The 13,619-nt window shown below is 48.1% G+C and overlaps 1 protein-coding gene across 1 annotated transcript; it reads right to left on the bottom strand.

Annotated features, from left to right (window-relative positions):
- Nucleotides 1–6,363: 6,363 nt before the first annotated feature.
- C3H1orf115 (chromosome 3 C1orf115 homolog) lies at nucleotides 6,364–11,108 on the bottom strand. The gene is made up of 2 exons (XM_075496457.1): nucleotides 10,423–11,108; nucleotides 6,364–7,907 (listed from the first exon to the last, which is right to left on the bottom strand). Exons 1-2 carry the CDS (start codon nucleotides 10,696–10,698, stop codon nucleotides 7,788–7,790), a joined length of 396 nt encoding a protein of 131 aa, XP_075352572.1. The 5' UTR covers nucleotides 10,699–11,108; the 3' UTR covers nucleotides 6,364–7,787.
- Nucleotides 11,109–13,619: the final 2,511 nt, after the last annotated feature.

Below are 13,619 nucleotides of genomic sequence, written 5' to 3'. Positions count from 1 at the left end.
AATGCAGAAAGCTTTCGCCCTCCGGACTTCAGTCTGAGAGGCATCAAAATGACAGGATTTGGAACAAGAAAAAAATCATTTTGGATGATTTACTGCTTGCTCCTTTCTTCAGGGTGCCAGAAAAAACAGGTCTGGAGTCTATATATATATTTTACCAGCATGAGAATTTGGAGAAGTATGGACCTCTATAGCATGATGGTGGTGTGAATAGCTACAGCTCCTCCCTAGTTACACATCATGGGCAGCACAATGGTGCACAAACCCAGTATCTTTCAGTTTGAAGGATTTGTTAACTAAATTCAGAAATAACTAGCCTTTGCTAGTGATTGCATATTAATTTAGAGACAAAATTATTTCTAAATCCAAGAAGGACCTTAAACTTCTGTTCCCTAATCTACCGGCCTGGAGCCTTAGGAGATTTTGTTCCAACCAGCCCTGAAAAGCAGATGTTACATTCAGCCCTGACTCTTCTTGAAGACCACGGCATGAAGGAGCTTAAAGAGGAATAACAGAAGGCAGCAGCATCTGCATAATCTCTCCACTCCAGCTATGATACAAGGAACGTAAAATTAGAAATAGCTGCAGAGAACATGGTTGTGGCTTAACATTTCAGGTCTAAGACTGCAGTCTTTGAGAAAAGCTTTCTTCACCTCCAGTAAAAGAAAAGCCTCCAGTAAATAGCTTGACCAGCAGGTTTGTTTAATCCTCCATCCCAGGCTCACCGATGCTTACTTAGGAGCCACCAACTCCTTCTTCTGCTATAAAGCAATGTGAATAGAGCCATTCAGACAAAATGGAGGTCCTGCTTTTTTTACAATTCACAGCCTCTCGTGCAACAGGCTTGTCTTTGCCATTGCCAGAGCAGGCACAGTAAACCTGCACCTAAAAGGGAATGACCCTGTTTTCAATTGCTTGTAACTTCACTGAACTTCAGGACAGTTGTGCTGAAATTCTCCGCACCAGGTTCTTGCCTCAGGCTCCTTAAAACGTGCCTGATCAGATGAAGGATTTGCGGTATCAATCCCACAGCAAACCAGGGCTGGGCTCTCTTGGTCATGAAAGTGGGTGATGCTGGCATATCTTGAAAAAGCATGGTGTCAGCTCATAAGCATCCACATGACAAATTTTCAGGTGGAACAAATTTTATGGAAAAAGTAATAACATATCTGCCTTCAGATGCAGTGGGCAATTGGAAATAATTCTGATAGAGGCAAACCTAGATTCTCTTGTAGCAGCAGCTCAATCAGAAGTCTAAGATGAATGATGAGGAAAGAGTTGAAGAATTACTCATTTCCACTAAAAAAAAAGACAAGTGACTGGGGAGCTTGTTGGTCTTCAATATGTGCACAGTGCTGTACTTTGGAAAGCACATAAAATACCGCACTGAGGGGGTGATTTGGGTGGACATTACAAAAAAAAATCCCAGTGACAAAGACAGCAAAATGCTGGCCTAGATTAGGTGACAGGGTGTCAGGATGGAGCCAAATGTAGGCTGGGCTTGTCTCAGCAAAGGAATAGGGTTAAATGCCCACACCAGAGATATGCCTGTTATTTTTCCAGTGACTCTCTGATAATTCAGCAAAAGGCAGGGATGAGGAAATGACACGGCCGAGTATGCAGTTATCCTATGCTGATTTCAACAAGATATCATAAAAATTATATTATGCACACACACACAAATTATATCCTTCCAAACTTAGAACAAACAATAAATTCAAAAGATTCCTTCATAGAGAGGAGGGGAGGATAAAAGCATTGCTGTTTCCTCTTACAATCTTCAAGGAAATCAGAGTTCAGTGAGTCATGCACTAGAAATGAGCTCAGTGACATTCATGTAGGGAAAAATCTCAGGCGAATAATTGGCGATGATAGAATTAAAAATAGAGTCATTAATGATAGATGCCTTTTAATGGAGCTAGAGCAAGGAGATAAAGGGATCTTTTTGTGAGGCTTTTCCTACACGGGGAATCATAAATACATAAAAGCTGGGCAGGTCGGTAGGCTACTTCGTTCGCTGTCTAGTCATATAGCAAGATGAATTCAAAATTGTCTTTTTCCTTCAGTCAAATGTTAAACTTCAGTCTCTCTAAATTCACCAGGACAATACAGAAATGGTTGTTCCAGGCAAATGTTCGGCCCAGGCTAATGATGGTACAGGTTCTCCTCATGTTCTGTAATTGCAATTCTCCAGGTGAGTATAATATCAGTCAGGCAGCTTTAGGAATCTGAATAGTCAGGGTGGGGCTGCATGTCATCTGGGAGAGCAGGTAAGGACCGAAGGAGAGGCTTTACTGGGGAGCAGTACATTTATTCTGCAGCACATGGACTAACATGCTTCTGCAGCTATGGTTTAGCAGCCATCACGGGGGAGGATGGGATTCACCAAGGACAGGAAAGTCCCCACCCTAATTCAGGCACAGCTGAAAAAGCAATCTGATGCTAGCTTAGTGTCCCAGGAAAGGAAGGAGCAAGGATTGCTTTCTGGGCAGCAGAAACAGGGGAATACAGAAAGCATCAGGAGGCAAGTGCAGACGGCGTGCTGGAGCTGGGGTCCAAGGCAGCTCCTGGGGGGGTCGTTCCCATCTGCCGACCTCTGTTCCTCCTGCATTTGAAATTATGTGTCCTGTCTTAAGCAGTTGTGATGACTCCAGCAGAGGATGAGATTCAGAAACAAGAAATGGCCAGGGCTCATCCCCTTTCCTCCAGTGAAACATCCTTAATGAATGTTTTTAAGGCATGGCAAAAACCTCAGGGGCAAAGTGTAATGCATTTTTAGGTGCTGAAGGAAAAAAAAAAAACAACCCAAGAACAATGCTCCTATGGCTTTACATTTGAGACACTTGCAAACAGGAGGCTCAGGATTCACTTGGGTAGAAAACACTGGTACGTGGAGACACGCGTTACAGTGCTGGGGCTCAACATCCTGAAGATGGGTCTGGACAAACCAGGAGGCCAGCCTAGGGGAGGACAGGAAATCCCTGCAGGAGATGAGACAGAACAACAGGGCAGGCTGACAAGGCTGGAAATCTGATTTTTTCCCAGGAGATGGCACTAAAGGATAATTGCCTTTCAGCCAGCATCGTGCAATGCAGTGGAAACTTCGCTGGGGGCCAAACTTCCTCAGGCAGTTTGCACTGCCATCTTCACAAGTCGCTTCTTGTTATCAGAAGCAAAGCTTTATTCTTAGCATCTGCGCTTTTAGCAAGGGTGAGGATGTCTGTCTTTTACATCTCCATACAGTTGGTAAATATAAGCTTTCTGCTCATGACGGCAGGATCCCGCCTCAGAGAGTCCCCCAGGCTGGACGGACCCCAGGAGGTCTCTCCTCCAGCCTCCTGCTCACAGCAGGGTCAACACTGGATTTGCACTGTGCTGCTCTGCACTTTGTACAGTCATGCCTTGAAAGCCTCCAGGGACAGAGACTTCCCAGCCTCCTGAGGCATGCTTCTCATGCTTAATGATCATATTAGTGCTTTTTTTCCCCTTATATCCGGCTGGAAACTCCCCAGTTTCGATTTATGACCACTGCCCCTTGCTGCCTGGCTGTGGACCTCGGTAGCCTGACTTCATCTTGTTGGCAACCCCTTCTTAGGTACTGCAAAGCTGCTGTCAGGTCCCTCCTAAGTCTTCCCTCCTGCAGCTGAACAAGCCCAGAGCCCTGAGCCTCTCCTCGTAGGCAACGCTGGATTCAGGAAGGAGCACCGCCCTCTGAGCTCAGGCTAGACTTCATCCCAAAACAGGCCTGGCAGCCTGATACTACTTCCTACAAGGAGAAGAAGGGGGAGAATTTTATTCCTTTACTTTCTTTTAACGTAATTATCTCCATTAATCTACAAGCTCTCTAGGCTCTCTACTGCTCCTTGAAGAAAAAGGATTTCCAAAGCACACGCTGTACAGGTAACTGCAGCAACTTCGTACACAATTTAGGACCAGTTTTGTCTCAGAAGAGGCCAGTGCCTAGCTAACAAGGGACTCGGGATACAGAAAAAGAGACAACTGGTTTTACAGCAACCCAGCACAAAACCTGCCCCCTTGCCACGGGCAGAGGACAGAAAGGTCTTTCATCCCTGAAGTGAACCTTGGCCTGGGACTGGCAAAGCCCTGGAGTGCTGCGGTGACGTGGTGTGGTGTGGTACGGCTCTCCTCAGTTACAGCACTTCAAAAGCAAGCTGTGCGGGAGCGCTTCCTTGCTGCTAATGTTGCAGGACAAAGGACAATAGCTGTGAGTCCTCTGCCATTTCCTCAGAGCCTACGGTAAGCCAGAGTAGTAATTAAATGCTCTGGCAAAACCGGCAGAAATAAGCTTTATTCTGCTCCGTGACTCATTGAGCAGGCACTAGGAATAGCCGGGGATTTAATTTAAAAGTGACGTGCCAGGCTGTCAGGTTAGTGGAGTTCATTCCTGAGAGAAGCTTGGACGAGTTGACTACTTCTTGCCACTCTTGCATGCATTCAGCTTCCCGAACTTATTTATCCTGCCATTTGTTATAAAACATGGTGAAAGGCAGGTAGAAACCTGAAGGGAACAAGATGGCACAGTAGCACACCACTGAAAACAAAAACCTGTGAGGTGAAACGATGGGTAGAGGTGCCAAGCGAGTGCCTGAAGGGAGGAACGCATTTTGCCCAGCTCAAACATCCAATCTTCCCTGGGTGCCTGCTGTACTGTAATATCCACCGCATCCCACCTTTCTCGATGAGGGTCGAATGTCTGTTTTGTTCCTCAAAGGAACCAGGAGATAAGCTGCGGACAAGACCACTTTAAGAAAAGAGCCTGCCTGCGTCCGTGGGTTGAAAGCTCTCCCTGCTGGGGTGACTCGTCCAAGGCCAGCCTCGCCAAGGGCACATAAAGCCCGTGCAGAAGCCAAGAGTTAATCCTGGATTGCCCTCCTGGCTTGGCACGCTGTCAGGGCTGCCCTGGAGAGCCCAGCCTCCCTCGCCGTCACCGACATCTCGCTCTCCTCCGAGTCACTTGCAGACTTCCAACACAACAGCTCTGCTTCGCACGGAGGTTGGTATTTCTTGTTGGCTGAGCAGACAAGCTGCCACCCGATGCTGAGTGAGTCGGGGAGTATTTCCTCTTGTCTCCCATGCCCCTGAGACAACATTTAGCAACAGCGCTGCAGGATCTGCCCCATCCCACCTGTTTGCGTCGTAGACCTGGCACAGGAGGGATGCTGCCACGATTGACAAGAACTGCAGGCCTCTGCCATCCACCCAGCTGAAAAATGAACCTCATCCCCCAAATTCAGATTTTCTAGACGCTGCTGCGTCAGCTGGGCTGGTGAAGAGAGTAGCAAACCCTCAGGCCAAGGCTTGGCCAGCTGAGGAGTGAATTACTGCTCAAGGAGAACTGATAAGCAGCACTAATTGGTGGCCTCGGTGGGAACCCTCAGTTCATTCTGAGGAAGGAAAATAGGCTGGCATGAATCACCAGCTGTTTTATAGCAACAGCATAGGTTACGTGCTTGCTTTTTCTTTCTTCCTTTGTTTTTGGTCTATTTTAGAAACACCCGTTCAGCAGAAGCTGACTTGCCAATATGCATCAAGCTCTTCTTTTCTCAGGCTCACACAGAAATAGCATTTAAATATCATTCTGGTTCTGTATGGATGGCAATCAGGTTATTCCCTTAAATTTGCACCAGGTGAGCAGAGACCATATGTCAGCAGGCAAAAGTCAGTGGTAACCATTGTGCTAACCACAGGCTAAAGTTCATGTTTACCTTTGTGGAAAGTCCCTGCACTGAATGGGTTGGACCCTGGGTGTTGAAATGAGGGAGCAGCCTTGCTATTCAGAGGACACATGGACAAATAGATGGACGCTCATTTCACACAGAGAAATGGAGACAGAAATCGCCCCTGCATCGCTTTAGTCATTTAAAAAAAAGCTCTAATGATTCATGCTATAAAAGCACTGTAAAACACAGAGTGGTGTAACAAAATTTGAAGTTAATCCCAAAATATGCAAGCTGCTGTGGCAGGTGGGTGTTAGGACAGCCCTGTTCTTACTGCAGAAGACACAGCAGTTATCAATACCCTCTGGCATGCTGGTGGGGCCAACTGGAGGGACAGGTCTGTCCCCACAAGGAAGCTCAAGAGAAACAACTAAAGGCATGAAATCAAGGAGTGAAATCCTTTTGCGGCTATTCCTACCCCAGCTCGTGCAGCCTCAGATCCTCTACAGCCTCATCTCCACACCTTGCCCTTCCTGAACGTTTCAATGCAGTCTGGGCTACAACCGTGTCCTTCTAGAAGAGCCACGGGCAGAACAACACGGGGAAGTTTACATTGCAGCTTCCCCTTGCTGCCTGGGCCACCGCTGAGAAACTCCTCCTTTGTGCGTGTGTAGGTGAACACATGACATGGATCACATTACTTTTATTTATAGTCCAATTAGAAAAGAGCATTAAAAAAATCCACCTTTGTTTCATTTGCTACATTTAAAAGAAATACAGTCTGGTTCGCTAAGACGTGCAAACCCCTTCATTCAAAAAAAGGCGAAGAAAGCAAATGAACAGCATTTTTTTTTTCCAGAATGTAAGTCAAGTCCATGATTACAAAAACACTATCAAAACTAGAAAGATCTAGAATACAGAGCAAGTGCTAGCAGGGAAATCCTTTACTGCTACCATAAAAGACTGATAGAAAAAAAACAAACAAAACCAAAACCCGCAGAATTTTGAAGGCCCATAAACCCTCTTGTTCCTGGGTCATCAGTACAAGATTTATATCCCTGGAGGTGCCACATGGAAGCTCCTCCATCCACACCACTGAGCTGAGCCATCTGATGTTGGCATTCTCCATTCTCTAGCTACAACTTCCACATATGGAAATGAAGATGGAGCTGGCAGGGTATTTGGCCCCATTCTGATACAAAATGATTGTACATTCTTATACCAAATGCTGTATGTAGGTTTTTTTCAGATGCAGCTGGTAATCCATTTTCTTTTCCAGTGAACACCACAGAACTGGGTGTTCTTATAGCCCCAGCTTCCAGAATCCGGTATGTCAGATATCAACTCCATTCTCCGTAAGAGAAATATATGCAGGTTTCACAGCAGCAGAGGAAAAGTTTGAAATATTAATCACAGTGAACCTTTAACGCCCCAAAATCAGAAGACAAACACACCTCATTTTCTTTCTGGATTTTTACATCAGTCTTAAGATTTAAAGGCCCATGATCTCCAGTGTTTGAGATGAACAACGGTGATGCAGCAAATCTCATCATGTCTCAGACCACAGTCCATTTATATCTGAGTATACTTTTAAGTATACTCATAAACTTAACCCTCGGCGGGGGGCGGGGGGGGGGAGGACATCACAAAACCAAAGACTGCCTTTTCCTGATCCCTCGTTATCTGTTTCCTCCACTGCTTTGACAACTCCTCTCAGTAGCCAGACTCAGATCTCCACCTCCCCGGCTGCCTCCCGTCCTCTACTTCCCTTCATTTCTCTCTCCCTCATCTACTTGCTTTTCCATCTGTCCTTGGCTTCCTTCCACACATAGCCCAAAGCTTTAAGAAAACCAACTCATGTCCGAGAACAAACTTCAGATCAATTAGTCGAAGATTATTTCCTCATCCTTGCATTTCTTCAACCCGATCTGATTTTATAAAACGCTGGAAGTTTTTGCAGAGAAGAGTACTCAGTCCAAGGGAAAGGGCTGGCGGAGGTGCTCGGGGCTGGGACTGGCTGTCCATGAGGTTTCTCAGGTGCGGGTCTCAGATTTAGTCCTAGGAAAGCAGCAATGGCCTCACATCCTCCCCGGCGGGGTGCGCGGAGCCGCGCTAGCGGACGAAGGATGCCACCTGAGCTGCCACCCCAAAGGGAGCGGAATAGGCCACCGCTAATCCTTGCAGGCCGACCACCAAGTAGCGGCATCCCTTCTGCAGAGCTTTGCCAACGTTCTGCGGAGAGAGACGGGAGAAGGGGACAAAAAAAAAGGAGAGGTGATAGAAAATACCTTCACATAAAATCGTTCCGACAGCCAATGTCACCAACCCAGAAAATGAACTTCTCCCACAGCTAATGAGGGCTCGAGCATGGAACAACATTTTACCATCTATTTTTATATAGAAACACACACACAGAGTATATGGATACATATGGATATGTATCCATATACTGAATGGATACAGTATATGATACATCTGTATATGTATATGGATACATATACAGAATGGATACAGCCTCCACAGGAAGCCAGGCTTTTACGTGGGCTTCTATTCAAGAGTAAAATTAGTTTAAATTCACACCTAGTTTGTAGAGGTACGTGTTTCCCCCCCACACATGTTCTAAGCATGTTAGTAACTCTTAAAAGCACATAAGCTGTTAAAACTGGTGCTGAACAAGAAGGCAGTGAGAAATCACTGAGAATACTTTTGTGGAAATGTCATTGCTTTTTGTCAAAACAAGATTTTTTTGGTCAAAATAAGAATGTTTTGACCCACTTTCACGTCTGTACACGTTTAAGAACTCATCTGTGTACTGCATTAGAGATAACTTGCTACAGATTATTTAAACTAAAAACCTTAACCCAATTTTAATTTAACTCTTGATAGTTTTTGCTCATATGGCTGGTCATGACTGGGGAATTATTACAATGTGGTCAGTTTGGGAGGAATATCAGAATTAACAGTTAGTAACACTTTATAGTTATGTGGGACTAGATGAAAATCATCTCTTGTAATAAGGAAAACTGAAACAGAGGATATATTTTTAAATATAATTAAATCGGTGAAATCCAGTCAATATCTATTATATTCCGAGGATTTCTTAAAGCCAGATTACAGTGGTACCGGCACATGAAAACCTTCAGCTGTCACGATGCCACTGCATAGCTGAATTTGGCTGTATTTACTCCTATGGAAACTTACTTGAAGGGAGTTAAGATGGCAAAATAAAAAGGCAGCTCAAACCCAGGGGCAGAGCCTGGGGACGGCGGAGGAGACGCAGGGCCTTCCCTTCCCACGTCTGCCCCTGTCCTGTGTCGCACTGGCGACTTCTTTCCTCCTTCCTGCACCACATACAACTTACCTACCCGCGCCTCACCGACGCTTTCACGAGTGGTCTTTACTGCCAAAGCTAAACTGGCAAACCTTCCCCGTGGGGATGTTGTCTGACCAATACAAACGGGAATACGCAGTCTTCAAGAACTACCCTGTGCTCTAAACGCTATTGTAAGCGCCCTTATACCAACAGCACGTATAGCAATAGCACATCAGCACATTTATGAACTGCTGCGACATAACCGTGCTCACGGAACTGCTCCCTGTAAGTCAAGCCTACAGTGGAAGCTCTTTGGACTTGAGACTGCTGCATACTACACGTGTTCACTGTGACTTGGAAATCACAGCGTTGGAAACTCGAAGTATCAAATCCATCATGAAAGAATGAAATATCCCATTAATCTCTTTATGAAGCAGTAGTATTTGTGAGGCGGCCCATGGCTGTGCTGTCATCTGTAAAGTCTGTGAATTTCAAAATTAAGTAACTTTGCCAAGCTAACCGGCATTTTCTGGATGCCAGGCATAGCAAGGTTATCTTTAACAAAATCATTTTTTTTTTTAAAGAATGCAGTAGAAAGTCAGGTCTCGTGCCGACATCTGTAATCTCTCCAGTAGGAAAAGATCCCAGACAGGTTTTTCCTGCTAACTCGGAAACTATTTTTTGCTACAAATACCCAAGACATACCTAAGCTGTATTTAAGCGACATGAATGACAGAAAAATAATCGAATTCTTCCAAACAGCACTTTTGTAATTAAAGGCACCCGCCCTGCAGGGGAAAAAAACCCAGTCACCAGACCGCAGGACTCGCGACCTTCCACGCAGGAAAGCAAAAGAACAATTTTGAGCCAAAACAGTAATTACACAATGAAGAACATGTTGCATTTTTTCTTTAACTCGTACCAGTGATTTTCAGGGGACACCTGGAAGGTTAAACTGGCAGATGAGTGTACTGGAGGTATTTTATTACCTCTTCTTTGGGTCACTGAAGTAGAAGGAAAAAAAAAAAGGCAGGCCGATTAACTGGAAGTTTTAAGAAACGGTGTCAAAACAATGACGCCGAGGGAAACGCAGAACAAAGAAAGGCAAAGTACCCGTCACATGGATCAGCTTAGTGTCGTTTTCACCCCGAAACGGCAGATTTGCTACTCTTGGATCCAGGCGAGGCTCGCTGCCGTGCCTTCCCCAGCAGGACCGGCTCCTCCCCGGCAGGAGCCAGAGTCAGAGCCAGAGCCAGCGCCAGCGGGCTCACCCCCGCCTCGGGGCCAAGCGCCGGCGCCTAAAATGCCTGACGGACACGGGGGACTTCGGAGAGCCCCTCGGGAAGTCGGTGCCGAGCCCCGCCGCCCGCCGCAGGGTGCCCGCTGGGGCTGCCGCGGGCGGCGGCGGCCGGTCCGGGAGCGCTCTGCCCTCACCTTGCCGTACTTCTTCAGCCGCTTCCCGTAGGGCCGCTTGCCGGCGGCCCGCGGCGGGCGCAGCGGCTCGTAGGAGTCGGGCAGGAGGGCGAAGCGCACCTTCCTGCCGGCTGCGCCCTCCTCCTCCAGCGCCGCCGCCCGCGGGGCCCCCGCGCTGCCCGCAGCCGCCGCCTCCTCCTCCTCCTCGCCGGGCAGGATGGAGACCTGGTCGTCGCCGGGCCCGCGGCGGGAGTACCTGCCCCTCGCCTTGGCGCCCAGCCGCGCACCCACCGTCATGGTGCCGCCGGGCGCCGACCCGTCTCCGCGGACCTCCGGCCGCTTCCTCCGCCGCCGCCGCGCCACAGGTGTGGCCGGAGGCGGCCGCCGCCCCCTCCCCGGGGCGGGACGGCTGCGGGAAGAGGCGCCTCGGCCGCCGCCGCCCTGCGGGCCGTGCCCGCCCAAACCGGCCCGGGGCAGCCGGGGCCGCGGCGTCGGGCACCGGGCACCGGCACCCCCGGCCCCGCCGCGGCTCTGGTGCGGAAACCCGCGTCTCGCCTTGCTGGGGAAGCGGGGAGTTGCTGGGGGAAGCCCGGGACTCGCCCCCCGCCGGCTCAGGAGAGGGGAAACCCAGCCTGTCGCTAGCGGTGGGGCTGGGGGCCGCAGCCCCTGCCCTGCGGCCGGGCTGCCTCGGCCTCCGCGCCCTGACCCCCAGCGAAACGCTGAGCCGGTGCCTGTCCCGGCATCGCACGCACGGCTCCACGCCAGCAGCGGGTTTGGGAGATCACACTCCTTTTACCGTCCAAAAGAGACCAAACTCCCTGGTAATCCCTCTGTGGGAGGTGTTCCTACCTAGAGCCTCGGGTGAACGGCATCCTCGGCGTACAGGGCTCCCTTCTGCTACCCCCGGCCAAGGGGAAAGTACCCAAGCCTTCATCTAAAGGCACAGTTTCTCGGTGCTTTTCACCCAGATGCAGGGGGAGGCTGGCAGCTGGGTGGGCTGCAGTTTGATGCTTGCACTTCCTCAGCAGCGTTCGTGTAGCTGGGGTAGATCATGAAAAGCAAAATTGTATAGGGAGGATTGGTATAATTTATTAAACCAGTTGGTGTATTTATCAACATTTGATACATACACAAATACTTTGGACAAGCGGATGTAATAAGGGGACGGACTAATCCTTTACTGCAGATTTTTCTTACTGAGGAACAAAGCCTTGAACCTGTGTCTCCCCGAGATGTGCCCTTAACGTTCAGCAAGTAAATCCTGCACCTACTGTAGTTATCTGCCCAGGGACGTTGTTTCACCATCGCCACAGCTCCAGCCAGAAAGCCGTGTAACGGACAGCTGGGCCAGTCCTCTGAAGGGTGGAAGATGTGAGCGAAGTCTCAGGTCTGTCTTTAATTTATATCTCCAGAAGGTTGAGGTGGAGACCTAAATCCGGACAGGATTTCATGCTCCCAGTACCAGTCCCAAATGGCCACCTACCACAGACCACGCGTGGCCCTCGGAGCTCCTCCTTCCTCCGGGCTCTGGCTGCGGCCGTGCCTGCAGGGCCCATTTCTGAGCCACCCAGTTCTCTCCCCCACCTCCTGGAGCCAGATGCTGAACTTGCCTACGTCCGGGAGGTGCAGGTATGTCCTAAACGCTGCAGACAGTGCAACAGGGTAGCAGCGTAGGTCCTGTCCCACCTACCTATTTTAACAATAATCACAGGGTAAGGAGCCTGAAGCAGCAAGGTGCAGGAGTTAAATGTTGCATGCTCTGATACATTGCTGTAGATTTTAATGTGCTGCTTTCTTAGATAGTTCGAAGGATGAAGTAAGTGCTTGATACTGATTAAGTAGCAGCATCAGGAAATAAAATATCAGTAATCTGTAAGCAGCTGTTGAATGGGACCTTTTGTCTTGTTAACCTCAAGCTACCTTGAAAATTTTTAAAGAAAAAAAAAAAGCATTAAATATTTTTCTGGGGCTTTGAAGAGTGTCTAGGTTTTCTATTTATAGATCCATTACTGAATGTATACTTTGCCCCTAAACGAGAAGTGCAAAGATAGTGAACGATAATCTGTCTTCTCAAGAGGGGCAGGCCTTTCCCCACAGGCTGGGTTTGTACTTCACGAGCTTGTTTCATTTTCCAGAGTTCAGCTATCAAAACCTCAGAGAATAGATCTCTCAATTGAGATTTACTGTCTCCATTTCCGTGGCAGCAGGGCAACACAACAAGTTCAGAGATTAAGAGGTCCAAGGTGCCTCCTAGGTGTGTATCAAAAGTCTCATGTCTAACAGCTCATGGGCTTTTAGCATTATCGTAACTATATGGCATTAATGACACCGCTTGGCTCTCAGGCATTATTTTTCATTCACAGAAGCAGGAGCGAACGTTTATAGTCCTTTCATTGACCTATAAACACTTTAATGTTTTAAATTGGACTGCATGAAAAGGGGTCTACTTAGTCTGGAACTGTCTGTATACCTTAAAGAAAGCAAGCAAAAAACCAACCCCAACCCAAACCAGCAGAACCACGCGGCCGTCCAACTGTTCACCCCCCACCCACCCGAAACACCCCCTCGAAATGCTGCCAAGAAATGACAATTGAATACGTAAGCCCTCTGAAGATCCGAGACATCCCTATCCCTTCCTGGAGCCGCGGAACGTGACGTGGCATTTAACTGTCTTTTGGATTTCTCAAGTTAAAGCTGTGCTGACAAAATGCCACGCTGATCCCCTCCCACGTGAGTCAAGCTGCGTTTCAGATCCAAATGTTCTTATCCCGCTCTTACCCAAGGAGTAGCTTATACGTAACAGGTACATAACAAGGCAGCTGTTGAGGGACTCAAAACAGGCGTTGAGAAGTCAGTATGCAACATCTTACTGATTTCCATACTAAGTACGCTCCGCTTGCCAATAAAACCAGCAGTTCTGAAAAAGTCTCTTTCTCGGATCTTCCCATCTTATTCCTGCCAGGAACAGGAGATTTGGAAAGCCAAATGATGAGTTTGGGTGCAGCTATACCTTTCGCACTCAGATCATGCCCTCGCTGAAGTACTTGGTGTGTTTGCTACAGAGAGCGTAAGAACTCTTCACTTCAGAGAGTGAAGAGAGTTCTTTTTACAGCTCATCTTCCAACAAGGCAAAAGCAGGAAGGAGGGAGGGCAGCAGGGTTTGGGAATCAGGGCAATGTCAGGCTGCTGGCAGTTACTGGAAGTAATACCATTTGCAA

Source organism: Mycteria americana, chromosome 3 (genome assembly GCF_035582795.1).
Source record: "Mycteria americana isolate JAX WOST 10 ecotype Jacksonville Zoo and Gardens chromosome 3, USCA_MyAme_1.0, whole genome shotgun sequence".
Taxonomy (NCBI): Eukaryota; Metazoa; Chordata; class Aves; order Ciconiiformes; family Ciconiidae; genus Mycteria; species Mycteria americana.
The sequence above is the reverse complement of the archived record's forward strand: the minus strand, read 5'-3'. Positions and strand labels throughout refer to the sequence as shown.